We start from the raw sequence: 26,837 nt of genomic DNA, 5'->3' as shown, positions 1-26,837 counted from the left end.
CTGCCGTCTGAGTTGATCGTGGACCGCCTGCAGCTCTGACGCGAACGCGTCCGCCGTCTGTGGTTCTCCTTCCCCCACTCTCTCCAGTCCCGGGAAGGTTCTGGGATTCCTCCCATTGTTGGCAAAGAACGGCGTCACTCCTGTGGACACGTGCTTCGTGTTGTTGTAAGCGAACTCGGCTAGCGGCAGGTAATCCACCCACGTCGCAGGCTGTTGATTGGCATAGCATCTCAGGTACTGCTGCATGATGGCATTGACCCTCTCTGCTTGCCCGTTGGTCTGCGGGTGTCTTGCTGATGCCAGATTGACCTTGACATTTAGAAAACCCATCAGCTTCTGCCAGAAAGACGAGATGAACTGGCGTCCGCGGTCGGACAGGATAGACCGTGGCAGGCCATGCACTTTGAACACGTGATCTATGAACAGTTTGGCGGTTTGTTCCGCCGTGGCCACCTTCGCACACGGAATGAAATGTGCCATCTTGGTGAACAAGTCCACCACCACTAGCACAGCTGTCTTGCCTCTCGAGTTGGGTAAATCCGTCACAAAGTCCAGGGCAACCCTCTCCCACGGTTCAAACGGTGTTTGCAGCGGTTCTAACAGTCCCGCCGGTGGTCTGTGTACCGGCTTGGCCCTCTGGCATGTGTCGCACCTCGCGACGTAGTCCGCGACCTCTCCTCTCAGCCTGGGCCACCAGAAGTCTCTCGCGACTAATTCCATCGTTTTCTCTGTGCCAAAGTGACCGGCCGTGGGTGCGTCGTGCAACTGTTGCAGTACCTTGGCGCGAAGGTCGTCTCCTGGTACATAGACAGCCCCTTTGCGTAGGAGCAAGCCGTCCCGCACCTGGAACTCGTCCGTGGTAGCCGTGCCTCTGAGCAGTTCCGCCATCTTGTCTTGCGCGAATGAGTCGTCCCGCAATGCACGTCGCACCGCATCCAGGTCTACTGTAGCTGAGGCACACGCCCACGCCGTCGGTGCGAAGATGTGCATGGCCGCCGCTGGCGTCACCTCTTCTAGGTATTGCGGTTTTCGGGACAGTGCATCCGCCATGATGTTGGTGTCGCCTGGGACGTACTCTATTCGGAAATTGAAGTCAGCAAAGAACTCCGCCCAACGTATCTGCCTCTGGTTCAGGAACTGAGCCGTGCGCCAGTGCTCCAGATTCTTGTGGTCCGTGCAGACCTGCACCGTGTGCTTGGCGCCGATTAGGAAGTGCCTCCACGCCTTGAAAGCTGCATGAATGGCCAGCAACTCCCTGTCCCAGATGGTGTAGTTCTGCTCCGACTTGCTGAGCTTTCTGGAGTAGAACGCTCCCGGCCGCCACACCCCCTGCGGGTCTCGCTGCAGCAGGACAGCTCCCACGGCTCTGTCTGACGCGTCTGTCTCTACCCTCAACGGTTTACTGGGGTCGATATGCAGCAGTTGCTTCTCCGATGCGAAGAGATGCTTGAGCGCTTGAAAGGACTGTTCCGCCTGCTCCGTCCAGACGAATTTCTTTTTTTTGGAGCTGAGCGTGTCCGTAATTGCTGCCGTCTGCATCGCGAACCCCTTGATAAACTTGCGATAGAAGTTGGCGAAGCCGACAAACCGCTGGACCTCCTTCCGGTTGCGCGGGCTTTTCCAATCCAATACCGCACGAACCTTGGTGCTGTCCATGGCTATCCCCTTGTCCGACAACTTGTATCCCAGGAAATCCACCTCCGTCGTGTCGAACTGGCACTTCTCCAGCTTGGCGTACAGTCTATGTTGTTGCAACCTGCTGAGCACCTCCCTCACGTCTCGGTCGTGAGCTTGCTGCGAGTCAGAGAAAATCAGGATGTCATCCAGGAAGCAGACGCATGTCTTGTAGAGGAGTCCCTCCAACACGTGATGCATAAAAGCTTGAAAACAGTGAGAGCCATTTTGTAATCCAAAGGGCATAACTCTGTATTCGTAGGTGCCCAGCGGTGTGAACATGGCCGTCTTCCACTCATCGCCCTCCCGCATGCGGATGAGATTGTACGCCCCTCGCAGGTCCAACTTGGTGAACACGCGTCCCTTGCGCACCGTCGCGAGGAGGTCGTCAATCCTGGGCATGGGGTAATCAGACGGTTTGGTCATCTGGTTCAAAAGGCGGTAGTCCACAACTAGTCTTTTTTGGGGCGTGTCTTTCTTTTTCACGAAGAAAACGGGACTGCCCCCCACTGCCTTGGACTCTCTGATGAAGCCACGCTCCAGATTATGCTCGATGAACTGTTTGAGTTCCTGCATTTCATCTTCAGACATGGAGTATAGCCGCCCCTTCGGCAGCGTCGCCCCCGGTAGGAGGTCAATCTTGCAGTCATATGGCCGGTGAGGGGGTAGCTTGTCCGCCTCCTTCTCGCAGAAGACCTCCAAAAAGCTCGCGTATTTGTGGGGGACCGCTTGCAACGTTCCCAACTGCAGTTGTGATTCCTCCTCCTCTCCCTCCCGTCGGGGCAGGATGCAGTGTTCTGCGCAATAAGAGGAGCCGAAGATCAGTTGTCTCTGGTACCAAGCCAGTGTCGGACTGTGCCTGTCCAGCCAACTCATGCCCAACACAATGGGCGTGTCCGACAGTTGGGTGACATTAAAACTGATGACTTCCCTGTGGTTGCCAAGGCGCATCACCATCGGTGGCGTCTGCTTCACCACCTGCCCCCCTAGCAACTCTCTGCCATCCACTGTGACGACTTGCAGGGGCAGAGTGGCAGGCAATAGCTGTATAGCGTGCTGCTCCACAAAGCTCTGCGCTATAAAGTCTGCGTTGCTTCCAGAATCCACAGAAAGCGGCACTTCGATAGTGACGCCGTCGGGTAGCTGGAGAGATGCTGTGAGCTGCACTACTGGTTTGGGTGGGAGGGGATCCGTGGGTTGCAAGATTGCTGGGGACTGCTTCACAGATGCGTCTGGCTGGGCCCCAGTGCCTCCGTCTCCAGCCAGACATTGTCGTTTCCCTGCTGTGGTTCTCCTTGCTGCGTTGCTGCAGTCACCATTGCTGAGGCTGCAGTGTGCTTGTGGAGCCTCCGGGGACACTCCTTCGCCAAATGGCCTGGATCCTCGCAGATGTAACACTTCCTGTTCCCTCTAGGAGGCTTCGCTTTCACTGCTGCCGGTGCTAGGGCTCTGGCTGCTGACTGAGCCCTTGCACCTCCAACCTCCATCGGTTCCCCTCCCCCTCCTGGCGGAGGTGTGGATTGCGCACGCGCTGCTTCCCTCGGAACGAAAGAGAAACTTCTCGCTGCTTCGCGCCCTCCACGTCCTTCATCTCTGCACCATGGACGTTCTTCCAGCCTCACCCCCACAGTCAGCGCCCTTTGGACCACCTCCTGCGTGCTTCGGGGCCTCTCCCCCCTTGCAATTTCATCCTTAACCGCTGAACTTAGACCCTCCCAGAAGAGGTCTCTGACAGGGGGCGAATCCCGATCCCATTCTAAAGCACTGACCAGCGCAAAAAATCGGGCGTGATACTGCCGGACGCTCGCCCTCCCTTGTTTTAGTCCATGAATCTCCCGTCTGGCAAGATCCACATCAATAGTAGACAAAAAACACGCATCCATCGCTTTGATAAAGGCATCTGCATTCTGAAGCGCCGGATCTTTATCCCTCCACAAATTGCGCAGCCAGGCTTTGGCATCCCCATGCAAATGGGACAATATGAACCCCACCTTCTCTTCCTCATCTCTAAAGTCTTTTGCCAGCAGTTGCAGTGCGCACATTACGTCTGCTCTAAAATTAGGGTACTGTTGCAAAGTCCCATCGAAGTGAGCCACAAGCCCTCCTGCTCTCCGTGCCAATCCCACGCCCTCCGGTCTGGGTCCCGGTTGCCCTTGCTTAACAAGCATTTCAAACCTGGCGTGTAGGTCTCTGTAGGCGGCTGTAGTCTCCTCCTCCCGTTTCTTGGAAGCCAATACCTCTGAGGACAACTGGGTCACTGCCTCTTGCAGCGCGGAGATCCTCTGTTCTTCCGTCATCTTGCTAACCTTTGTGAGCTCGCTTACAGACACCCCTCTTCCTCCCCTAGCGGCTTCTGCTCCCGCTGCGAGGTTTCAGGTTTCTGAAGCTTTGAAGAGACGGGTCTTACTGTCAGAGCTGCTACCAGGTCCCAGCTCACATAGGACCACGCCACACAGCGTCCACTTTAAAAGAGTCTTTATTGAGTTACAGGTTTCATTTCCGAACTGCAGCGTGCAGCTCTACACCTTCTGCTCTAGGTCGGCGAAGACCCGTCTGAGTCCCCGCCTCTTGCACACCAGCTTAATACCCTAGCCTTGCTCCACCTCCTTCGCCTCTCCCTACGTCTCTGGGTCCTTCTGCCCCCCTGGGCCTCCTCCCTTCTACTCTCCTCTGACGCTGACCCCCCTGATCCTTCTGCCTCCTTGCGGCGGGCTTTAGGACCTGGCTCACTCTCCGGGCTGCTTACTGCTCCAGCTTCCGCTGCATTTGAACTTGGCGCGCGCGCCCAACTCTCTACTTTCCTCTTAACCGTTGCCTCGCTCTCTGAGGAGGGCGTGACCACCCCTGACTCGTGCCCTCCCTCCTGCTGACAGCCTCCGGAACCCGATGCCTGGCTACCTTCCTCCCTGCTGCTCTCAGTCTTGAGCGTGGGTCCCGACTTCCAGCTGCTGCCGCCCTCAGTTATGAGCGTGGGTCCCGACTTCCAGCTGCTGCTCTCTGAATCTCCTCTGTTCCCTTCCTCCTGGGGTGTCCCCCCGGATCCCCCCCTTGCTCTGCTCACTGGGGCTCCCTTTTGGGAGTCCTCTGACTCACTGCTTAGGCTTGGAGATCTCGGGTCGTCATCATCACTCATTCTCCCTTCGGCTTCCTCCCCCTCGCTCTCTGTTTCCACCCTTCTCTGCGTCTCTGCTTCTGAACCCCTGACACATATGCTTCAGGTTAAGAACTTTCCGCTAACCCAGAAATAGTGCTTCAGATTAAGAACTTTGCTTCAGGATGAGAACAGAAATCGGGCTCCGGCGGCGCAGCAGCAGCAGGAGGCCCCATTAGCTAAAGTGGTGCTTCAGGTTAAGAACAGTTTCAGGTTAAGTACGGACCTCCGGAACAAATTAAGTACTTAATCCGAGGTACCACTGTATAGCTCCACCCACTTTTGCCTCTGGCTCCGCCCATGTGGCCCCTGGAAGGTTGTCAAGAATGGAATCTGGCCCTCAGGCTGAACAAAGTTCCCCCCATACCATAGACATATGCATTACTCTTGGATTTTGAGCGTTCTCTGGGCATAGCCAACCCATTTTGTTTTAAAATAAATAAATGATGAAATGGGATATTATCTCAGCGTTGCTTTCCACTGCAGAATTCCTTATTGCCCGCAGGCCTGTCTAATTATACATTTGGCTTCACTCTAGTTATCCTGTTTTGATGGTTCTACTCTCCCCCCCCACACACACACACACATACAAAAAGCAAATTTGATTGGTACATATCTTCATTTAGGGAATAGGTCTGGGTTCCCTCTTAAAAAAACAATGTTCTGCAGAGCCTGTAAGGAATTGACTCCAGTCACTCAACGCCACAGTAATGTATGCGAATCCACCAATAATGAGCCCCCCGGGAGACAGTTAACTGGCAATTCTGCCTTCTGTCAGGAAAATGTGTGCTTTTAAGTAGCCAATTTTACGCTTCTAGCAAACCCTTCAGGAATGCTGAGTCCTGGACGTTCAGAGTTACTGTTTCCAAGAGCAACTGGTTGGGTCCAAGATGGCTGCCCTCTCATCCTCTTCCAAAATGCCTGCCAGTTCTCCTATTCAGAGTGCCCCCAGAAGCGCAAACAGGAGACGCCTCTCACTCAAGCTTTTTTATGCTTCTGAAGTTTGGTTAAGGTAAAAAGGTAGGACGGTTAAGTCCAGTCAGAGGAAGCTATGGGGTTGCGGCGCTCAGCTCGCTTTTAGGCCAAGGGAGCCAGCGTTTGTCCGCAGACAGCTTTCCGGGTCATGTGGCCAGCATGACTAAACCGTTTCTGGCACAATGGGACACCGTGATGGAAACCAGAGCATGCGGAAATGCCATTAACCTTCCCACCGCAGTGGTACCTATTTATCTACTTGCACTGGTGTGCTTTCAAACTGCTAGATTTGGTTAAACCACCACTTGACCCCTGTAATTCTTGTTTTTGTTTTGCTCTGTGCATTTTTACTTTTGTTTGAGGAGTGAATCTGAGGTGGTCTGGGGAACCTATATGAATTTTAAACGTGATAGAGAGATTCGGCCAGAAAAACAGTAGCGTAAGAAGCTGTGTCAGACAGGCTTGTGTACACACCATGTATTTAAAGCACATGACATTCCCCATCCCCAAGGATCCTGGGAACTGTAGTTCGTTAAGAGTGCTGGGAATTGTAGCTCTGTGAGGCATAAACTACAATTCCCAGGGTTCTTTGGGGTTGGGAGTCATGTGCTTTAAATGTACGGTTGTATACGCCTCCCTAGTCAGACATGGCCCATCTAGCTCAGTATTGTTCTTTCAGATGTTGTTGCACTCCAACTCCCATCAGCCCCAGCCAGCATGGCCAACAGTCAAGGATATTGGGAATTGTAGTTAGTGACATCTAGAGTTGGAGAAAGCCAGTCTATGTTGATAGGCAGCATCTCTCTAGAGTTTGTGGTCAGGGTCTTCCTCAGCCCTGCATGGGGATTTGAACCCTGATCCACGGCCCTCCTGGTACCTGCTGTTCAAACCAGCCACTCTGAGGTTCTTCATTTCAGGGCCTGCGCTAGGAGTGTGCTAAATGTGAAGCGGAACAGCTCCAGGACAGTCTAAATAGTTTTCTTGCTCTTATACTTTGCCTTAGGCTGGAAACATTAAATAATAATACTACAGATTCTGCTTATGTTGGTTGGGAAGGGAAAGGGAGGATGTTTCCAGTTTGTACCAAATGTGCACATCCCTAATAAACTATTTATTTATTGGCCACTGTATAAGCCAAGCTATATTTGTGGCCATCTTGCCACGGGTTAACTGGAACAAAATTTACAGTAAATCAGTATAATGCAGTTTATACACCATATAATACGCCTTGTAAAATAAGGTATCACTATAAAAAGGCAGAAGAGAAGGAGATTTTTGTCAGGTTAAAGCCATTGAAATGAAAGGAGGAGAAATAAAAACTCAACAGGGCTGCCTTTGAACTGTAATAATGCTTCTTGCTTGCCTTGTTTGTGAGTGTGTGTCGTGTGTGTGTGTTCTCTTCCACTCCAAGTAGACCCCTTGAAGCTAATGCATATGACTAACATAGAAATAATAATTTTGTCTGCTCTGAGTAGAACTTAGCTGGATGCAACACTAAGATTTCTGCATGAGTTTTGCATCGGGAAGGGTCCATGGCTTCACCAACTTTTGGCTCTGCCCTTGCCCAGCCCTGTTATGTGGCCCCCACAATGTTGCCCAGAGGGGAATGTGGACCTCGGGCTGGAGAAAAAAAGTTCCCTACCCCAGAAATAAATAAATACATTCTGGGGTTTATTGTCATTATCAGAAATAGTCTGTTAAATATTGTGCATGTTAAAAGGATGTTATTTAAATACCGTATTTTTCCATGTACAAGACTATGTCCCCCCCCCCAATTTTTTTAGTCAAAAATTGGGGGGTCGTCTTATATGCAGATTTATACGGTGAGTCTTGGGTGAGCTGGTGGCTTCTGGCAGCTCCTGAGTCACTTGACTGCCAGAACAACTTTTTTTTTGGCGATTTTCAAAAGAAAGAAAAAGCAATTTTGGGCGCTTTCCTCCAAAAGCTGAACTTTAAAATACTGATTTCTTAATTTTGGACTCCCCAAAGTAGGGGTCACCTTATACAGGGGGTCATGTTATACACGGAAAAATACGGTAACAGGTAAGAAATTGCCCCCTTTTTTGTCATTGTTGTCTGGGAAAGCATTTAGGACTTTGGGTCATTGTGTCTGTCCCTCTGGGATCTCATCAGGGCTGCGTAGCCGCAAACCAGGAATGGGGAAATCAAGAAAAGTAGCCAGTTTCCGAATGAATGTGGAGGTGGTGGCACCCCCCTGGCCTCCCCCCCTCCCCCCGCTGACCCCAGGGGGGCCATCTCAGAGCAGATGGTGAGAGTGTCGCCGCCAGCACCCATTAGGAAAAGAGGCTGATTCAAATCATAATGCGCCATTAAATCAGGGCTTATTGTCAGTCAGCGAGAGAGAGGGCCGGAGGGGGTTGCGGACAGAAGAGAGGCGGCAGGCGCTGGCTGTGAAGCAAATGGATGCTTAAAGCACTGCGTGAAGTTTTGGGAAGGAGCTGGGAGCGCTTTGAGAGAAGTAAAGGAGGCAAGAGGCAGAAGAGGGTGTGCCTTAGTCTGCGATGCTAAACACACAAGTCCTGGGAAGTGAGACCCATGGGATATAAAATAATGAGTAGATAGGCATAGGATTTTTGCTTTTAAGCTTCACCAGCATACACTCATTGTGTGTTTGTGTGTGTGTGTGTGTGTGTGTGTGTGTGTGTGTGCGCGCCTTCTTCTTTTTTAATAAACCACTTTGAGGGTGTGTTTTTTTACCTGATAACAACACAAACAACGTAACAGGCTATACAGTCCTACCTTCGGTTAAATATGCTTCAGGTTGAGCGCTTTCTGGTTGCGCTCCGCGGTGACCCAGAAGTAACGGAACATGTTACTTGTGGGTTTCGCCGCATGCGCAGATGCAGTGAGCCGCGATGCGCAGGCGCGGATTACGTTCGCTTCAGGATGCGAATGGGGATCCGGAACAGATCCCGTTCGTATCCAGAGGTACCACTGTATGTGACTATATAAATTCTTTTTAAATGCAATTCAACATATATCAAAATATATCATTCTGTAGACCAACATGTCATATAAATGAAACATATTATGAGAAATTAAAGTCCAGCAGATTCATCAGGAAATACAATCTATTCAGTTCTTATACAGTGGTGCCCCGCAAGACGAAATTAATTCGTTCCGCAATTTTTGTCGTCTAGCGAATTTTTCGTCTTGCGAAGCACGAAATCCCATAGGAATGCATTGAAAATCAATTAATGCGTTCCTATGGTCAAAAAAAGTCCAAACAAAGCCAAATTTGGTACAACAACAGTTTATTAACTGCTCTTTAAAGTCACACATACTGTAAAGAGCAGTTCAAAAATTTAAGGGAAAATAAATTAACTTTATAAACAAAACATGTCTTTGTTTTTAGTCAAAGAAAAAAAGTCGCGAGACGTTTTCGTCTTGCGAAGCAAGCCCATAGGGGAAATTCGTCTTGCGAGGCAAATCGCGAACGGAAAAAACTTTCGTCTAGCGAGTTTTTTGTATTGCGAGGCATTCGTCTTGCGGGGCACCACTGTATTGGCAATATCCACGGTGTGGAATTCTTATATCGATCTTGTACTGTTCCACATGAAGATGCTTTTAAGAATTCTAGCGTTCCTTGTATGCAGGTACTTCATCTGATTAGTGTTGTTATCGGTTTTGTATTTACGTGACAAAGGGTATGGTAGTGTTTTGAATGAGGTTTTTTGGGGGGGGTTAGCAGCAAGTGGTGTATAAATTTTATGAAATAAATAAAAATACTTTGATTCTGCAGAAAAGCGGGATGTGGTATTATTGGTTAAGAATGAGGGAGAAATTTGGTTTGATTAGCAGTTGTGTGCTGCCAAAACTTTCTGCAGTGGGAGGAGTGTGTGTGTGTGTGTGTGTGTGTGTGTGTGTGCATTTATTAGGGACTGCCTTTTAAAGGGAGGTGGGGGAGGTGCTTCTGAGAGCAGTTTTTGGAAGCACCTCAGACCCTCTGTTAGACCTTCCTGCAGCCTTGTATAATCGAGGGGACAGGCAGTTCACTGCAGCCATATGAATTGCATCCTGACAACAGCCTGACATTTTTATGCCTCTATGAAGATGTTATGGGTTGTACCCAACCAAGTCCCATTGAAATCAGTGGACCTAAGTCCGTGAACTTCAGTGGATCTCATCTGAGTAGGGCTGGCATTTGGATACAAGCCTACACACACACACACACACACACACACACACACACTATGCGTGCCTTTCTGTATTGAACGAATGAGCATTGAATGGTTTTATGGTGTTTGGGGGATGCGCACTTGATCACTGATACAGTCCCTCGAAGTATTCCCACCCTCCCTGCATGCACAACTCTGTTTGAAGTCGAAGGGGTTGCGCATGTAGAGAGTGAATCCCAATAGAACTGCCTTGCTTTATAAGAGAAGGAAAAAAATGATGGTTCTCTTCTCCTCTCCCCAGGTTCATGCTTGTCTTAGCCAGCAACCAACCGGAGCAGTTTGACTGGGCCATCAATGACCGGATAGACGAAATGGTTAATTTTAAGCTGCCAGAGCTGGAAGAGAGAGAGCGTCTGGTCCGGATGTATTTTGACAAGCACGTCCTGAAGCCGGCCACTGAGGGAAAGCAGTCAGTATATTTATTTTTTTAATTAATTGCCATATTTTTCAGTGTATGACTAGGTTTTTTTCCCTTAAAAATAATGCCGAAAATTAGGCATCTTATACACGGATACATCTCCCCCCATTTTCTTAAGTCTGAGTACCTCGAGTTACAAGCGCCTTAGGTTGTAAACGCTTCAGGTTACAAACTCTGCTAACCTGGAAGAGTTACCTCAGGTTAAGAACTTTGCTTCAGGATGAGAACGGAAATCGTGTGCTGGCGGCACAGCAGCAGCAAGAGGCCCCATTAACTAAAGTGGTGCCTCTAGTTAAGAACAATTTCAGGTTAGGAATGGACCTCCGAAACGAATTAAGTTCATAACTAGAGGTGCCACTGTATTGGCATGAAGTCAGGACAGGGTAGGTGAGCAAAAGGGAACGACAGCAGTGGCTACAGAGCAGCATTTTGTCACAGGCCTAGCTTTGAAGGTTGGCTAATGTTACTACTGGGCCCTGCTGCTCCCAAATATATCCTATTTGGGTTATGAAATCTGTTGAGAACATGAGTCACTTGTCATCGTTTGCAACTGAATAGCAGAAGCAGAATTGACAAGAGGATTCCCCCTGTATCGGGCAAAGATCTCTTGCAACAGGGAGCGCATCTTAAACCTTTTCCGGTCCACTTCATTCAAGATCCCGCAGGAGTGGGAGGAGGGGTGGCCTTGTCAAGCTCGTCTCCTGCAGTCGCGTGGTCTACCCAGGCAGATTTTCATTTGTACAAGGCCGGAGTTGGCTTGGCATCAACAGTCCCTGTCTGAGTAGCTACAGCCTCTTGTGGGAACGAATTCCATCGTTCTAACGATGCGTGAAGAAGTACCGTATTTTTCACTCCATAGGGCGCACCTAGTTTTTAGGGGGGGGGAATAAAGGGGGGGAATTATTTTCCCCAGCCCCAAAGAGCAAAGAAGCCAAGACAGCGAGCGGGATCCATCCCGCTGGCTGTCTTGGCTTCCTCTTTAGCTGCGCGCAACCTCTCCAGCCGGGAGAGGCTGCGTGCGGCTTTGGCAGAAGCCAAGACAGCCAGCGGGATGGATCCCACTCGCTGTCTTGGCTTCGTTTTTAGCCGAGGGGCTGGGGCGGGGGAAGCCCAAGCTTCCCCCGATCCCAGCCCCCAGAACAGGTCCGGGAGCCACGGCAAGGTTGCGCGCAGCCTTGCCGCCGCTCCCAGAGCTTGCGGGGCTGGGGGCACGCTCCTAAGGCTTGCGGATAGCTGCCTGAAGCCCGGGGATGGCAGTGGGAGTTGGCGCTGCGCTCCCCGGGCTGCAGGCTGCTATCCACAAGCCTTCGGAGCGTGGTGGGAACTCCTGCCACACTCCGAAGACTTGCGGATAGCTGCCTGAAGCCCAGGGAGTGCAGCAGGAGTTGGCGCTGCGCTCCCCGGGCTGCAGGCTGCTATCCGCAAGCCTTAGTACTCCCACCGCAAGCCTTCGGAGCGTGGTGGGAACTCCCGCCGTGCTACTAAGGCTTGGGGATAGCTGCTTGAAGCTCAGGGAGTGCAGCGGGAGTTGGCGCTGCGCTCCTCAGGCTTAAGGCTGCTATCCGCAAGCCTTCGGAGCGCGGCGGGAACTCCTGCTGCGTTCCGAAGGCTTGTGGTTAGCTGCCTGAAGCCTGGAGAGTGAGAGGGGTTGGTGTGCACCGACACCTCTCGCTCTCCAGGCTTCAGCGAAAGCAACAAGAAGCCTCCGGAGTACGGAGGGAGCGCTCCCTCTGCGTTTTGGAGGCTTCCCGTTGCTATCGCTGAAGCCTAGGAGCCTGCATTCACTCCATAGGACGCACACACATTTCCCCTTCATTTTTGGAGGGGGGAAGTGCGTCCTATAGAGCGAAAAATACGGTACTTACTGTTGTCTGCCCTGTATCGGAAAGCAATAACATAAAATGGAGATTCCCCATAAATTCAGCTGGAGGACATCTGTTTGGCATGCAGAAGGTCCCAGACCATCCAGCATAGGCAGTACCTAGGAAGGTGGACCAGTGGGCCTGAGTTGGCATAAAGCTTGCCTCACGGTCCCTCCTGCAAGGCGGGTCTTTCTGAAGGAATGACGAGCCAAGTTGTTGCAGACTGAGCAGGGGTTTGAACGCGGGTCCTAACCAAACTGCTACACTGGCTAGCAAATCATATAATAGATTTATTTACTGAAGAAAGGGTTGCATTCAACGCTGGCCCTATTCAAGAGTGCTTTCATAAATTAATCAAAGTGATTTAATTTATGCCCGCTAATTTCAGCGGGTGAACTCTTTTGATGGGTACGTAGTTGAATACAACTTATAAACCCTAGACCGGGGTTTTCCAAACTTTGGTCTCCATCTGTTTTGGGACTACAATTCCTATCATCCCTGACCACTGGTCCAGCTAGCTAAGGATGGTGGGAGTTGTAGTCCAAAAACAGCTGGATACCCAGGTTTGGGAAGTGCTGCCTTAGACCCTACCTATGGTGTTTCCCAGCAGCTTCCAATAAATATAACATGGCAGTGTTGATGCGAACTGGTGTGCTTTTTCCTGTCCAGGCGCCTGAAGCTCGCCCAGTTTGACTATGGGAAGAAGTGTTCAGAGATTGCCAAGCTGACCGAAGGCATGTCTGGCCGAGAGATCTCTCAGCTCGCCGTGGCCTGGCAGGTAAGTCCAGCATCCTATGACAGAGCCAGTGCTTCGACCACAGTCTTGCCTGCTCAGACCAGTCTGCTTGGTTTCAGCTAGCTCTGGCTGAGCTCAGCACTGGGGAACCTTTGGCCCTCTAGATGTTGCTGAACATGCTCTTTCTTCCCTGTAACCATAACCCCGCATACACCTGGGATCTGGGGAAATTGCTTCTGGTAGCCCACTTCGCAAAATCATTGTGATGGTGGAATGGAGTGGGGAGAGCTGGGTTTGCTGCCTTGACCTTGGAGGAAAAGCAAAATATAATTGCAGTAAATGCATGGATTCAACACAGGAATGGGCTAAGCACAGAGACCGGCTTCCAGGCAGCATTGCTTTTTTGTTGTTGCTAACTCTTGTTGCCTGGAGGGAGACTAGAGACGGGAGTATTTGTTTATTTTATTTTGCTGTTTATTAAATTTGTATACCACCCTTTACCCATAGAACTCAGGGCAGCTCGCAACAGAAAAACACAATGTGAAAAAAGCACAAAACACATGATCAAAACAAAAACAAACCCATAGCTTTCACCCCACCCCCTCCTACAACACATTTAAAAGGGTATCGGGTGTTAAGCAGCAAAAGGCCTGGTTGAAGAGCAACGTTTTCGCCTGGCGTCTGTAGAACCCCTGTAAGACTGATGAAAATGTTCCGTACGGTTTATAAATACGTTTTGAAAAATAAAGCAAGCCTTAGGCAGGGCTGGTGCTGCCACACCTCATCCAAAATATTGCAGGTTTTCTGTTTGAGAGTAAGGTGCGCGAGCTTGCAAATTTGCTGTGCGCAAGCTTCAGTTGTTCTTTTTTTAAAAAGAAATAAAACACTGCCTTGGCGCATCCAGCCCCTTGGGACCGATTAAGGCAGCCGCAATAAAATTGCCCATTGACTCCTTTTTCCAAAGAGCCTCGGGTTGCGTAATGCCTCCTGAAAACTCTTGTTTCCATCTCCCATCCTCTTGTCGTATGCTGAAGACAGCACCTTTTTACTCTGGCCTTAGATGTGTGAGAGAGGAGTTTGTGTATACCTATATTCTTTATTTTTAATACAGTGGTGCCCCGCAAGACGAATGCCTCGCAAGACGGAAAACTCGGTAGACGAAAGTGTTTTCCGTTTTGGAGGTGCTTCGCAAAACGAATCTCCTATGGGCTTGCTTCGCAAGACGACAATGTCTTGCAAGTTCCTGCTGGGTTTTTTTCCCCTTTCCCCCCCTTTTTCTAAGCCGCTAAGCCGCTTATCAGCTGATAAGCCGCTAATAGCGCTAAGCCGCTTATCAGCTGAAAAAAAGCCTCTAATAGCGCTAATAGCCTCTAAAAGCCTCTAATAGCGCTAATCCGCTAATCCTTCAATGGGCTTGCTTCACAAGACGAAAAAAACCGCTAGACGAAGAGAATCACAGAACGGATTCTTTTCGTCTTGCGAGGCACCACTGTCTTTTGTTATTCGTTTGCAAATTATTATGGTACCACAGGGGCAAGTAAACAATAACAAAAATTCAACATGGCTATAATGAGGGGGCATACCAATGTACCTGAACATATTAAATAATAACACCCAGTCTAAGACCAGAACAACCATATTGTCTCTAAAAATAAATCCCCACCAAACTGGATATTTATTTATTTCATTCATATCCTGCCTTTTTTCGTCCAAGGAGCTCAAGGTGGTTCCCCCCACCTCCTCATTTAATCCCCACAGCAATCCTGTGAGGTAAGTTAGACTGAGGGAGGCGGTGGGTTCAGGTTGTACTTTCGAGTTAACGGTATAATTTGTGTGTTTTATGTTGTAGGTCGCTTAGAGATTTAAAAAATATTATAAGTGGTTTATAACAATTACGAAATATCAGCAAAAAATAAAGACAATGTGGGCCAGATAAAACTGTATAATTTTGAAAAATACATTAATAAAACAGCAGCTTAAACTTCAGTAAATAAGACATGACACTAGAACATTTAGCATTCTCCCGGGGCAAATTTGTTTTTAAATAACCGCTTGTCGGGGGTGAAACATCAGCAACTCCACAGATACAGAGCTTGTGAGATTTCACACGCTTTCAAGCAAAACTTTGCAGTCGTAAGGACTGCTTTTGGAAAGAAGGGAGAGCTGACATTTTCTGCAAGTTCATTTCCTTGCCCAGTGTTACATTATGTTACATTGCAAGAGAGAGCGCACTTGTGAGATTTCACATGCTTTCAAGCAGTCATAAGGACTGTGAACGTAGTTTTGAATAGAAAAGAGAGCCGAAACTCTTCCTAAGTGCAATTTTGTGCAGTTTTTGCTTCTATGGAATTGCAACACACACAGCTGACTAGTGCTGAGATGAAATCCCTCCCAAATTCATCACTCCATTCACAACCGTGGGGAGAATGGGGTACTATTGGTGGTGGCGGGAGCTCATGAAGAGTTTCTTGTGTGGTGACAGGAATTCTTGCCGCCAGTGGGGGTGTCACTGGCAGCAGTGTTGTTATCCTCTGGGGGGGGGGAAACAGCCAGCCATCGTCAGGAACTGTGGCAATTATATATATAGAATTTGGGGGCACCCCTTAAGAACCTAAGATGAGCCCTGCCGGATCAGACCAAAGGCCCATTTCATCCTGCATCCTGTTTTTACGAGAGCCAAGCCCCCCACGAGCAGAACCTGAGGACCATGGCACTTTTTGAGGGGTTGTTGCTGTTTAGTCGTGTCCGACCCTTCGTGACCCCATGGACCAGAGCATGCCAGGCACTCCTATCTTCCACTGCCTCCTGCAGTTTGGTCAAACTCATGCTGGGAGCTTCGAGTACACTGTCCGACCATCTCGTCCTCTGTCGTCCCCTTCTCCTTGTGCCCTCCATCTTTCCCAACATCAGGGTCTTTTCCAGGGAGTCTTCTCTTCTCATGAGGTGGCCAAAGTATTGGAGCCCCAGCTTCAGGATCTGTCCTTTTGAAGGGAGGGGAGCCTAAATCCACAGGGGGAGGGAAATCAACCCCTGAAATTTGGTCTTGATCCAAACCCATAGGGTGCTGGGCTGGGGAGCCTAAGCCCTCCAGACATCGAGGGACTACAAAGCCCATCATCTCTGCCTGTTGGGTCCAGGCTTTTCTCGAGGGCCACAGGTTCCCCCAGCCCTTCATCCTAGGGCTAGGTAGGGATTGAATTTAGAGGGGGGGGAACCAAGGCTGTTCTTTGCCTCTTCTGAGAACGCTGGACATTGACGCCCGCCAGTTTGTGACGTGATTGGGTGGCGCAGAGTGACTTTGTCACCTTCCCAGGTCCCTTTCCCTCCTTGTGAGCGTGCTTGCGTTTCCTGATCTTGACAAACAGCAGCTGTGGCGAGCCAGGTGCGGCTGTGCGCATCCTTCAAACAGCCTTGACGCAAGTGGATGCCTCGTGGAAGGTGTTTTAGAATTCCTTCCCCTGCCTCAGTCTCTTTCTCTCTCTCTCTCTCTCTCTCTCTCTCTCTCTCTCTCTGCCTGCCTGCCTGCCTGCCTGCCTTGGTCTGTTTCCGACAGCCTTGGGGCGGGAAAGGAAGGGCACTGCGGTGCTTTAAAAGAAAAGAGTCTAACCAGGAATGAAAGTTCACAACCTGTTTTTTAGCCAGCACCTCAGGTCAGCGAAAGCCACGATTTCTGCCTCCTGGAGCCAAACGATTTAATGAAGCAATTTCTCAAACCTTCTCTTGGTCAGAGCACCTTCGATATAATCCCAAAGGGGGGGGAGGCTTAATTGCTGCTAACGACTGCTGCTTAATTCACCTCCAATTCGTATTTTCAATTACTTTGCCTCGCCACCATCCACACTGCAGCATTCTCTTCCCCACCTCATTTTGCAGGCTTAGAAAACCTCTCTGGCAGACTACAGTTCGGTCCTACTCTAGACCAATGTAGGTTCATAAAAGGGCAGCCAGAATTATCAAGGGATGGGGCAGCACTTCTGTACGTTGCAGCATCTGGGACTTTTTAGTTTAGAGAAAAGGCAAGTGGTGTGAAGTAAGTTCACTGAAATATGCATATTATGGAGAAAATCGGTAGAGAAAGGTTTTTCTTCCTCTCTCATAACGCTAGACCTCGTGGCCATCCAACGAAGCTGAATTTTGGGATGAAATAAAGTAACTTATCTATGCATCCCATGGTAGGGTTACCATATGTCCTCTTTTTACTGGACACGTCCTCTTTTTCATGAGTGTAGTGTCATCACAGCGATCCATAGTTAAAAGTAGAAGTCGGCAGATGTCTCCTCTTTTTTGCTCTTCAAAACCCTACCAGTTAAACTATGTAAGTTTTCTGTGGAGGTTTTCCATAGGCATCTCAGCCGCTTTGAGGACAGTACGTTTCCAGTACGTTTCCGAGCACAATTCAAAGTGTTGGTGCTGACCTTTAAAGCCCTAAACGGCCTCGGTCCAGTATACCTGAAGGAGCGTCTCCACCTCCATCGTTCTACCCGGACACTGAGGTCCAGCACCGAGGGCCTTCTGGCGGTTCCCTCACTGCTAGAAGCCAAGTTACAGGGAACCAGGCAGAGGGCCTTCTCGGTAGTGGCACCCGCCCTGTGGAACGCCCTCCCACCAGATGTCAAAGAGAACAACAACTACCAGACTTTTAGAAGACATCTGAAGGCAGCCCTGTTTAGGGAAGCTTTTAATGTTTGATGTATCATAGTATTTTAATATTCTTTTGGAAGCCGCCCAGAGTGGCTGGGGAAACCCAGCCAGATGGGCGGGGTATAAATAATAAAGTATTATTATTATTATTATTATTATTATTATTATTATTATTATTAGTGGATTAGGTGGGACATTGGCCTGATCCAACAGGTTCTTTTTATGTTTATGTTCTTTGGCAACTAGGGACGTGGGTGGTGCTGTGTTCTAAACCACAGAGCCTAGGACTTGCCGATCGGAAGGTCGGCAGTTCAAATCCCAGCGACGGGGTGAGCTCCCGTTGCTTGGTCCCTGCTCCTGCCAACCTAGCAGTTCGAAAGCACGTCAAAGTGTAAGTAGATAAATAGGTACCGCTCCGGTGGGAAGGTAAACACCGTTTCCGTGTGCTGCTCTGGTTCTCCAGAAGCGGCTTAGTCGTGCTGGCCACATGACCCGGAAGCTGTACGCCAGCTCCCTTGGCCAATAAAGTGAGATGAACGCCAGAGTTGGTCACGCCTGGACCTAATGGTCAGGGGTCCCTTTACCCATTACCTTTACCTCTTTGGCAACTAATTCCTACTCAGAGTAAGCCCATACGAAACAAAGGAACATGACAGACTTGGGGCGATTGATTTCAGGCAATCTGCTCTGAGCAGGGGCTTAGTTTGAGGCAACCCATTGAAACGGATGCACTTGGCGAATCCAGGTTGATTTCAATGGATCTGCTTCAAGTAGGACTTACCGTATTTTTTGCACCATAACACTCACTTTTTTCCTCCTAAAAAGTAAGGGGAAATGTCTGTGCGTGTTATGGAGGGAATGCCTACGGGTGGCATGCCTACGGATTTTCCTCCTCTAAAAACTATGTGCGTGTTATGGTCGGGTGCGTGTTATAGAGCGAAAAATACGGTAATTGGGTACTGTGCCCACCCATCAAAGCTGGCCCATGGAAAGGCTTGAAAGAGACATGGATGGGTGGCACAGCAGAGCCAGTTCCCTGCTGTGAACCCTCTTGGGGCTGACAACAATGTGCACTGGATAATGCCGTTGTTTCGTTGCGCGACGTGTCAACCAGACCAGGAAATCTCATATGATTTATTTATGATTCCTTTTTTCTTTTCTGCCCTCCCTCCCAGAGGAGCCCTGTGCGGGAAAGGCTCAGAGTGTTCAAACAGTGCAATTTTAAAATAAAAAGGTAATTTAAAACATTTCAGAGCCATTTAGAACCGTTTGACACACGTCAAACACATCTTATGAAAGCTGCCGCGTGCCCTCACAGTTGCAGCATTACAAAGTTGCTCTGTACGGTATTTTGCAAGCGTTTGCACAGCATCTTGTTCTCCAACCGTGGCCAAGCAGATTCCTACCCATGGGAAACCCACAAGCAGGAGCTGAGCAGAGCAGCAGCTCTCTCCTCCTGCCACGCTGACTTTCCTTCTTCCTCCACCATGGGCAATATTTCTGAATATCAGTTACCGAGAGTCACAAGTAGGGAGAGTTGCTTTTGTACTCAAGCAGGCTTCCCATTGGTATTTGGTTGGTTAGATGAGCTGGTGGCCTCATCCAACAGGCTTCTTGCTGCTCAGTGTGGTGTAGTGGTTAAGAGCGGTAGTCACGTAATCTGGGAAACCGGGTTCGCGTCTCTGCTCCTCCACATGCAGCTGCTGGGTGACCTTGGGCCAGTCACACTTCTCTGAAGTCTCTCAGCCCCACTCGCCTCGCAGAGTGTTTGTTGTGGGGGAGGAAGGGAAAGGAGAATGTTAGCCGCTTTGAGACTCCTTAAAGGGAGTGAAAGGCGGGATATCAAATCCAAACTCTTCTTCTTCTCTTCTTCTCAATTTGCATACTTCGTGCAGGCCTAAATGTTCTGCAGTTGCAGAATATATATCTCTCACACACATAGTACAGGATGATGTTCTTTGGGGAAAACTTTACAACCTTTTACTCGCGGAAGAGGCGGTGGTTGAGGAATTGGAAGCCAATGGGGCAATTGTTCTGTGTTCCCACAGTTCCTCTGTGCCACACAAAATCCAGCTTCTTGAAAACACAGCTTTTATGGTTGTTTCTAAGTTTGTAGCCCTTGTTATTAGGATGATAGAAGTAGAAGGGAGGGGATTGTTGAAATGACAGGATAAGAAGTCCCAGAGCCTTTTTGTCTCAGTGAGAAGTCCGGCCTGGTGAGTGGTGCGGTGTTTGCATCTTAAAAAACGGTGAAAAAGCCTGGTGTGTTCAATTTCAAGGAGTTAAAGCTCCTCCTGGAAGGGGCATCTGCTTTCTCCCACTCCTTTCCTGACAGTCGGGGCCCCAGGCAGGTCTATTTTTAGAAAGTCATTGAGAGAACCAGCCAAGCGTGCATCGCGCGGCCCCAGCTGGAGTCTTCACAATAAAAATTTGCAGGCGGTCTGGCCGGGGGGGATGGAGGTTGCACCCTTGTGCACACACACACACCCACCCTGCAAAAAACACAGCAAAGGGAAAGCACTCGGCGGCCATTGAACAAACACTGGATCCTTCCTGGCGCTGAGTCCCGTCTCGCCAGGGAGCACCTGCATTTTGCAGCTCCATTAGTGGCGGGCACCTGGGCAAGCTTTGAGCATGCCAAGCCATCAGTGGCTGCCTGCCCCGGGCATCTTGCATTGTGAAGTGCTCTTTCGAGGCAACGGCTCCCAAGCATCATTGGGCTGTCACTCCTCTAGGTGACAAATCCAGGGTGTAGAATTCTACAAAATGCTGCATTTCAGAGTTCCCATAGCCCACGTTCCCCCTGGCCACACCCTCTCATGGGCTACTCCATTCCATTCTAACCTCTCCTAGGCTACTTCATTCCATTTCTCCTCCCTCTCCCAGGCTACTTCATTCCATTCCTCCTCCCTCTCCCAGGCTACGCCATTCCATTCCTCCTCCCTCTCCCAGGCTACGCTATTCCATTCTTCCCCCCTCTCCCAGGCTACTTCATTCCATTCCTCTTCCCTCTCCCAGGTTACTTCATTCCATTTTTCCCCCCTCTTCCAGGCTACTCCATTCCATTCCTCTTCCCTCTCCCAGGTTACTTCATTCCATTCCTCTGCCCTCTCCCAGGCTACTCCATTCCATTGCTCCCTCTCCCAGGCTACTCCATTCTATTCTTCCCCCCTCTCCCAGGCTACTCCATTCCTCTGCCCTCTCCCAGGCTACTCCATTTCATTCCTCCCCCCTCTCCCAGGCCACTCCATTCCATTCTTCCCCCTTCTCCCAGGCTACTCCATTCCATTCTTCCCTAGTTTTCTCAGATTCCCCCCCCCCCAACAGTTTGTATGAATGTCAAGCTCGCTGAATGCCCACAGACGTCAATGGGATTTTTCAGGGGTTCCTACCCTTTAAGGCTCTCTTTGAAAAATGGTTTCAATTTGTACTTCTCCAAACCTTCTCCCTCTTGTTCTGGGGTGTGTGCTTGCATTTCGTCTTCACCAGGATCCATACACTTGAGGAGGAGTTCGCTGTTAGTGTGCAGCAGAGCGGGAAATGGTTTTCAGCCTGAGGGCCACATGCCAGTGGTGGGAGGGGCCAGAGGGAAATGTGGGCGGAGCAATGGATGTAAATTTTGCCTTTGTGCGCTGGGCGATTGGTTTCTGCGCAACTCGAACCCCTCTCTCCATCCGGCATCCAGGCAAGAGGACACATTTTAGAGAGGCATAAACACTCAAGGGAGCATGCAAAAGCTAGGCCAGTGTGGGGTGCGGCCTGCAGAAGAGATCTGAGGGCCAGACTGAGAAGCCTACAGGGCCACCCCCCTGCTCTGTGTTGGGGGAATGGCAGCTTTGTAAGTCAGCAATGAAGGATCCTGGGACAGAAATGAGGCTCACTTAAAAGGCTTATCGAGGAACCGATTTATCCATGCCATGCAGAAAACATTTTTTTTCCACTTCGCGGGTGCCATTCAAGGAATGACCAAACCAGGTTTATTTCCCTCTCCTTCTCCTCTTCAGGCCGCGGCGTATGCCTCCGAGGACGGCGTCCTCACGGAAGCCATGATCGACGCCCGGGTGGCCGATGCCGTTCAGCAACACAAGCAGAAGATGGAGTGGTTAAAAGCTGAGGGGGTGGAGCCGGGCAAGAGCCAACCGTTGCCTCTCACGATGGGGAAGGGCCTATGAGGAAGCTTTGGGGGCGGGAGAGGGAAGGACAGAAGAGAACGGGGAGGACGCCACAGACCATTGCGACGTGTGGAGCAGAGGATGCTGGGGAAACCGACTCTCGCCTTGCAGCCGCGGTCCACCTGGAATCATGTCAAAAGTGAACACAGCGTCGCGCTGGTGAAAGGGAGGGCCAATCTTTGGAGTCTGCTTTCTTGGGGGTTTTTATATATATATATACCTCAGGGTGACACCTTGAATAACCATGTGCGTGTATGTGTGTGTATCAACCATTACATTAAAAAAAGAGAGTTCTTTTTGCCAAACGGCACCCCACCTCAGCACCTTGTTCTTCTGTGTATCTGTTTCTTTTCCATGAACCATCTTATGCAGTCTTGGTTTAGATTCTGCTTGAGAAACAAAAGAGGCATTTTCACTCAGTAGATTTTTATTTTTATTGGTCTTTTCGTTGTAGATTAAGTCTTGCAGGAAATTCATGGAGCCATGGCAGCTATATTTCTCCCTCCTCTGCTGGAGGCAGTAAATAGAAGACATCTGAAGGCAGCCCTGTTTAGGGAAGCTTTTAATGTTTGATGCAATACTGTATTTTAATATTTTGTTGGAAGCCGCCCAGAGTGGCTGGGCAAGCCCAGCCAGATGGGCAGGTTATAAATAAATTATTATTATTATTATTATTATTATTATTATTATTATTATTATTATTATTATTACCACCTCTGAATGCCAGTTGCATTCAGAGATCAGCCCTTGTGCTCGTGGTCCTGTATGAGAGCTTCCCGTCTGGGGCATCTAGCTGGTCACTGTAAGTGCTGGACTAGAAAGGACACTGGCCTGATCTAGCAGGGATTTTCTTCTGTTCTTAGCTTTCTAGCTAGGAGCCCTGGCATCACAGTTAATCTAGCTCAGTTTTATTTACAACAACTGGCAGGATTTTCCAGCCTTACCTAGAGGCCTTGTGATTCCACGTGGGGCCTTCTGCACGCAGATTTGCAGCTCCCCCCAAATTTTAGGATTGCAGCACCAAAACATAGGAAGCAGCCTTCTGCCGGGTCAGACACTTGTTCCAAGTAGCTCAGCATTACCTACACTGACTGGCAGCAACTTCCTGGGGGTTGAACCTGGGACCTTTTTTTTTCTTTTGCATGAAAGCTGTGGCTTGTACAGTGGTACCTCTGGATGCAAACAGGATCCTCTTCTGCGCATGCGTGTGACGTCATTTTGAGCCTCTGCACATGCGTGAGTGACGAAACCTGGAAGTAACCCGTTCTGTTACTTCTGGGTCGCTGCAGAACACAAGCTGGAAAAGCTCAACCTGAAGTGTCTTTAACCCAAGGTATGACTGTAGGGACGCGGGTGGCGCTGTGGGTTAAACCACTGAGCCTAGGGCTTGCCGATCAGAAGGTCGGCGGTTCGAATCCCTGCGACGGGGTGAGCTCCCGTTGTTCGGTCCCTGCTCCTGCCAACCTAGCAGTTTGAAAGCACGTCAAAGTGCAAGTAGATAAATAGGTACTGCTCTGGCGGGAAGGTAGACGGCGTTTCCATGCGCTGCTCTGGTTCGCCAGAAGCGGCTTAGTCGTGCTGGCCACATGACCCGGAAGTTGTACGCCGGCTCCCTCAGCCAGTAAAGCGAGATGAGCGCCGCAACCCCAGAGTCGGCCACGACTGGACCTAATGGTCAGGGGTCCCTTTACCTTTACCTTTATGACTGTATTATGAAGCTGTCATACCAGTTACGACCACCTAGCTCAGTATTGCCTTTGCTAACTTAAGAGTGGCTCTCTGGCTATTACGGTTTTCAAAGAGGTAATCATAGTCTCTGTGCGTAATGGCTGTACGGAACTGCCACGTTCAGTGTGCCTCAATGCCAGAGAACAACAGAAGAAGGTTGTTGCCTTCATGTCCTTTTGGGTTTAACAAAAGGCATCTGCTTGGCCTCTGAAAAAGAAGATTCTATACTAAATGGTGCTTTCAGCAGGGCTCTTAGCATTGATTTCTTGAAGCTGCGGACATGTCCCTTTGATGTGAGGGCGGCTAATCATTCCTCTCTGGACTAACAGCCTCATAGGCAGCTGTTTATGTGTTGCAGGGCAGGTTAAGAAAACAACAACTACCTCTTAATTTGGAGTTGAACGCAGGCTGACCCAAGAGTTCCTGGGGGAGGAAAGCATGTTCCTTACTTTCTGCCCATGCCATGCAACTTTTTATGTTTATCTTCCTTACCTCTCTGCCTCCCACACACACCTGGCATCAGATTTTTAGACTACTACACTAAGTGACAGGGTTCTCTGCTCTGGCCACTTTGCTGAGAAGTGCTGGACAGCTCTGAGGAAATTGGCCTTGACAGGAGCTCTGGAAGGAAGCGAGGAGGACAGCCGAGGGCAAGTGGAAATAACTCATTTGGCACCTTTCTTGCATAATCACGAAAAGTAAAAAAGTTCCACTCTCTTCTCCACAGCACAGAGCCTGCTGTTCTGGTTCTAACATTCTAAGAAGGGATCTAAACTAGATCATACATGACCGATATATCCAACCCTTGCTTAAAAACCTCCAAGGAAGGAGAGTTCACCAACTCTTGTGGGACTCTGTTCCACCATCAAACAGTACTTCCTGTTCCTCCTAACGTTTAGTCAGAATCTCCTTTCTTGTGACTTGAATCCGTTAGTTTGGGTCCTACAGGCTAGCTTCCAGGAGGCAACCCTTCAGATATTTGAAGATGGTTATCATATCATCTCAGTCTTCTCCAGGCTAAACAAACTAGATCTTTTTTCATCTTGGTCAGCCTTCTCTGCACACATTCCAGATTGTCAACATCCTTCTTAAGTTGTGGAGCCCATAACTGAACACAGGACTCTAGGTGTGGGCCGGCCGAGGCAGAATAGAGCGGCACTATTGCTTCCCTTGATTGGGACACTAGATGTCTGTCAATGCAGCCTAGAATAGCATTAGCCTCTCTTGGTGCTGCATCACACTGTTGACTCATGTTAAGCTAACGGTCTACTAAGACCCCTAGATCCTTTTCACGTTTACTATTGGCATGCCATGTGTTCCCCATCTTTTATTTGTGCAGCTCGTTCTTCCTGCCTGAGTGGGTCCAGATCCTACATAATGCAGAATGTACCTCCTGATTTACCTTTTGAATTATATGGTGCTGGAGGAGACTCTTGAGAGTGCTGGCGTGCTCTGGTCCATGGGGTCACAAAGAGTTGGACATGACTAAATGACTAAACAACAACAAAATTTTCATCAGAGAAATGTCGGAGGGTATGCATTTACCCAGAGGGCTCCTCCAGATAACCTGTTTCTTGAGCCTTCATCCTAAGTTGCTCGCCCAAAGCTTACACAGAGGTTATCTGTGCTTATGGTGGTTACAGAATGGTTCAATGTGGAGATACTTCTTCGCTTCCAACATGAGTTTGACCAAACCGCGGGAGGCAGTGGAAGACAGGAGTGCCTGGCGTCCTCTGGTCCATTGGGTCACGAAGAGTCAGACACGACTAAACGACCAAACAACAACATTGGCAAGCCAGGTATTCCCCAAATTACATTTGTGCAGCTGGTTCTTCCTGCCCAAGTGGATCCAGTTCCTAGATAATGCAGAATGTACCTCCTGATACCATAGTGTCCGTATGAGGCTCTCACCTGCAGTGATCAAATGGAAAGATGAAATGAGATTAACTTTCAGGGCTCTGTGTACCAAACGCAGCACCTTGAACTTCACTCAGTAGCTCATTGGCATCATCTGCCTTGGTCAGGGTAAGACATCACCACAGATTCTTGCTCCTCTGGCTGCCAACTAATATTTTCAGGGGGCCCTCACCCCCCAAAAAAATAATAATGCACCAAGCATCTTTCCAGCAAGGCGTCGCTTGGCACCTTAGAAATAGGCCAATGTTGACCTGGCTTTGTGTTTCTGGCTTCCTGGCACCTGCTACAGCAACAGATTGCCCATCTTTTATACCTGCCAACGTTATCCCGAGCAAAATACAAGCCTGTGATTGATGGCGAAGCCGAGAGGTGGCATGAGAGAAAGAGAACCAATTAGTCTGTCTCCACGATGTGATGCTATCCCATGTCAAAGGTACATTGAGCTGGTATTGGTGGTGACTGCTTGTGATGGATAATCTCATTTCCCTCACCTCTTCCCCACATTCAACCAGCTGGCAGGGAATACAGTTATAATAGGCTTTCTCTACAAGCTCGTAAGTCAAATCATGTCTCCAGATTCAGAGGAGTTCTTTCTCTCTCCAGTGCTGGATTACTTCCATCCTGCTACTGGGCCTGCTTATTTGGTAGTCAATATAGCACCCCGTTTTTAAAAAAAAACGGAATCCAAGAAGGAAAAAAACACTCCAAGAAATTAGACCCACTTGGATAATTTCCGATCCAGCTAAACTGGAGGGAAGGAATGTTAAAGCTACAGTCCTTTAGTGCCTGGAAGAGCCAGCCTTTGCTGGGCAAAAATGTAGACTCCCAATATTTTAGTAAGCAGAGAAGGCAAACAGGAATTTGAAAGGTATTCAGCCTGGGGGCCACATTCCATCATAGGCAACCTTCTAGTGGTGGGTGGGGCCTGGGGGAAGTGGGTGGAGCAATGGATGTGACCTCAATATTATAGGCTAAATTTCAACCACACACAAGTCAGAGAGATCCATACACACAGAGTGGGGACTCTCACCCCCTTTCCCGCCCTCCACCTGGCCAACCCCTTCCTAAAGGGGGAACCACCTCCCTTTAGACTTCACCTTTCCCTTCACAGCTCTCTCAAACCTCTTTTAAGGAAGGGGGGGAGGAGCTTCGGAGAGTGGTTTGGCAAACAGCTCTTTGAAATGCCTTCCCCGCTTGCCTGGGCTGCCTGCTACCTGCTTGCTCTCTCACCTGGCATTCTGTCATCATGTTGGAGTAGAGGTGGCCGCATGAACTGCTGCGTGACGACAGCCTTGCCTTTATATATATATATAGGAAGATAGCGTACTAGAAGAGCATCAAGCAGCACTTTACGCAAGCTTCCT

General features: G+C 49.4%; 1 protein-coding gene across 1 annotated transcript in view; it reads left to right on the top strand.

The window, feature by feature from the left end:
• Positions 1-22,148, top strand: part of LOC309536486 (ATPase family AAA domain-containing protein 3) — a 50,006-nt gene extending 27,858 nt beyond the window's left edge. The window contains exons 14-16 of the mRNA XM_082230739.1: positions 10,241-10,408; positions 12,949-13,057; positions 21,661-22,148. Of these exons, the coding sequence (XP_082086865.1) occupies positions 10,241-10,408; positions 12,949-13,057; positions 21,661-21,828 (445 nt within the window). The 3' untranslated portion in view covers positions 21,829-22,148. The remainder of the gene's footprint in view (positions 1-10,240; positions 10,409-12,948; positions 13,058-21,660) is intronic.
• Positions 22,149-26,837: the final 4,689 nt, after the last annotated feature.

The sequence above is a fragment of the Podarcis vaucheri genome (assembly GCF_965113315.1).
Source record: "Podarcis vaucheri genome assembly, chromosome: 7".
Lineage (NCBI taxonomy): Eukaryota > Metazoa > Chordata > Lepidosauria > Squamata > Lacertidae > Podarcis > Podarcis vaucheri.
The sequence above is the reverse complement of the archived record's forward strand: the minus strand, read 5'-3'. Positions and strand labels throughout refer to the sequence as shown.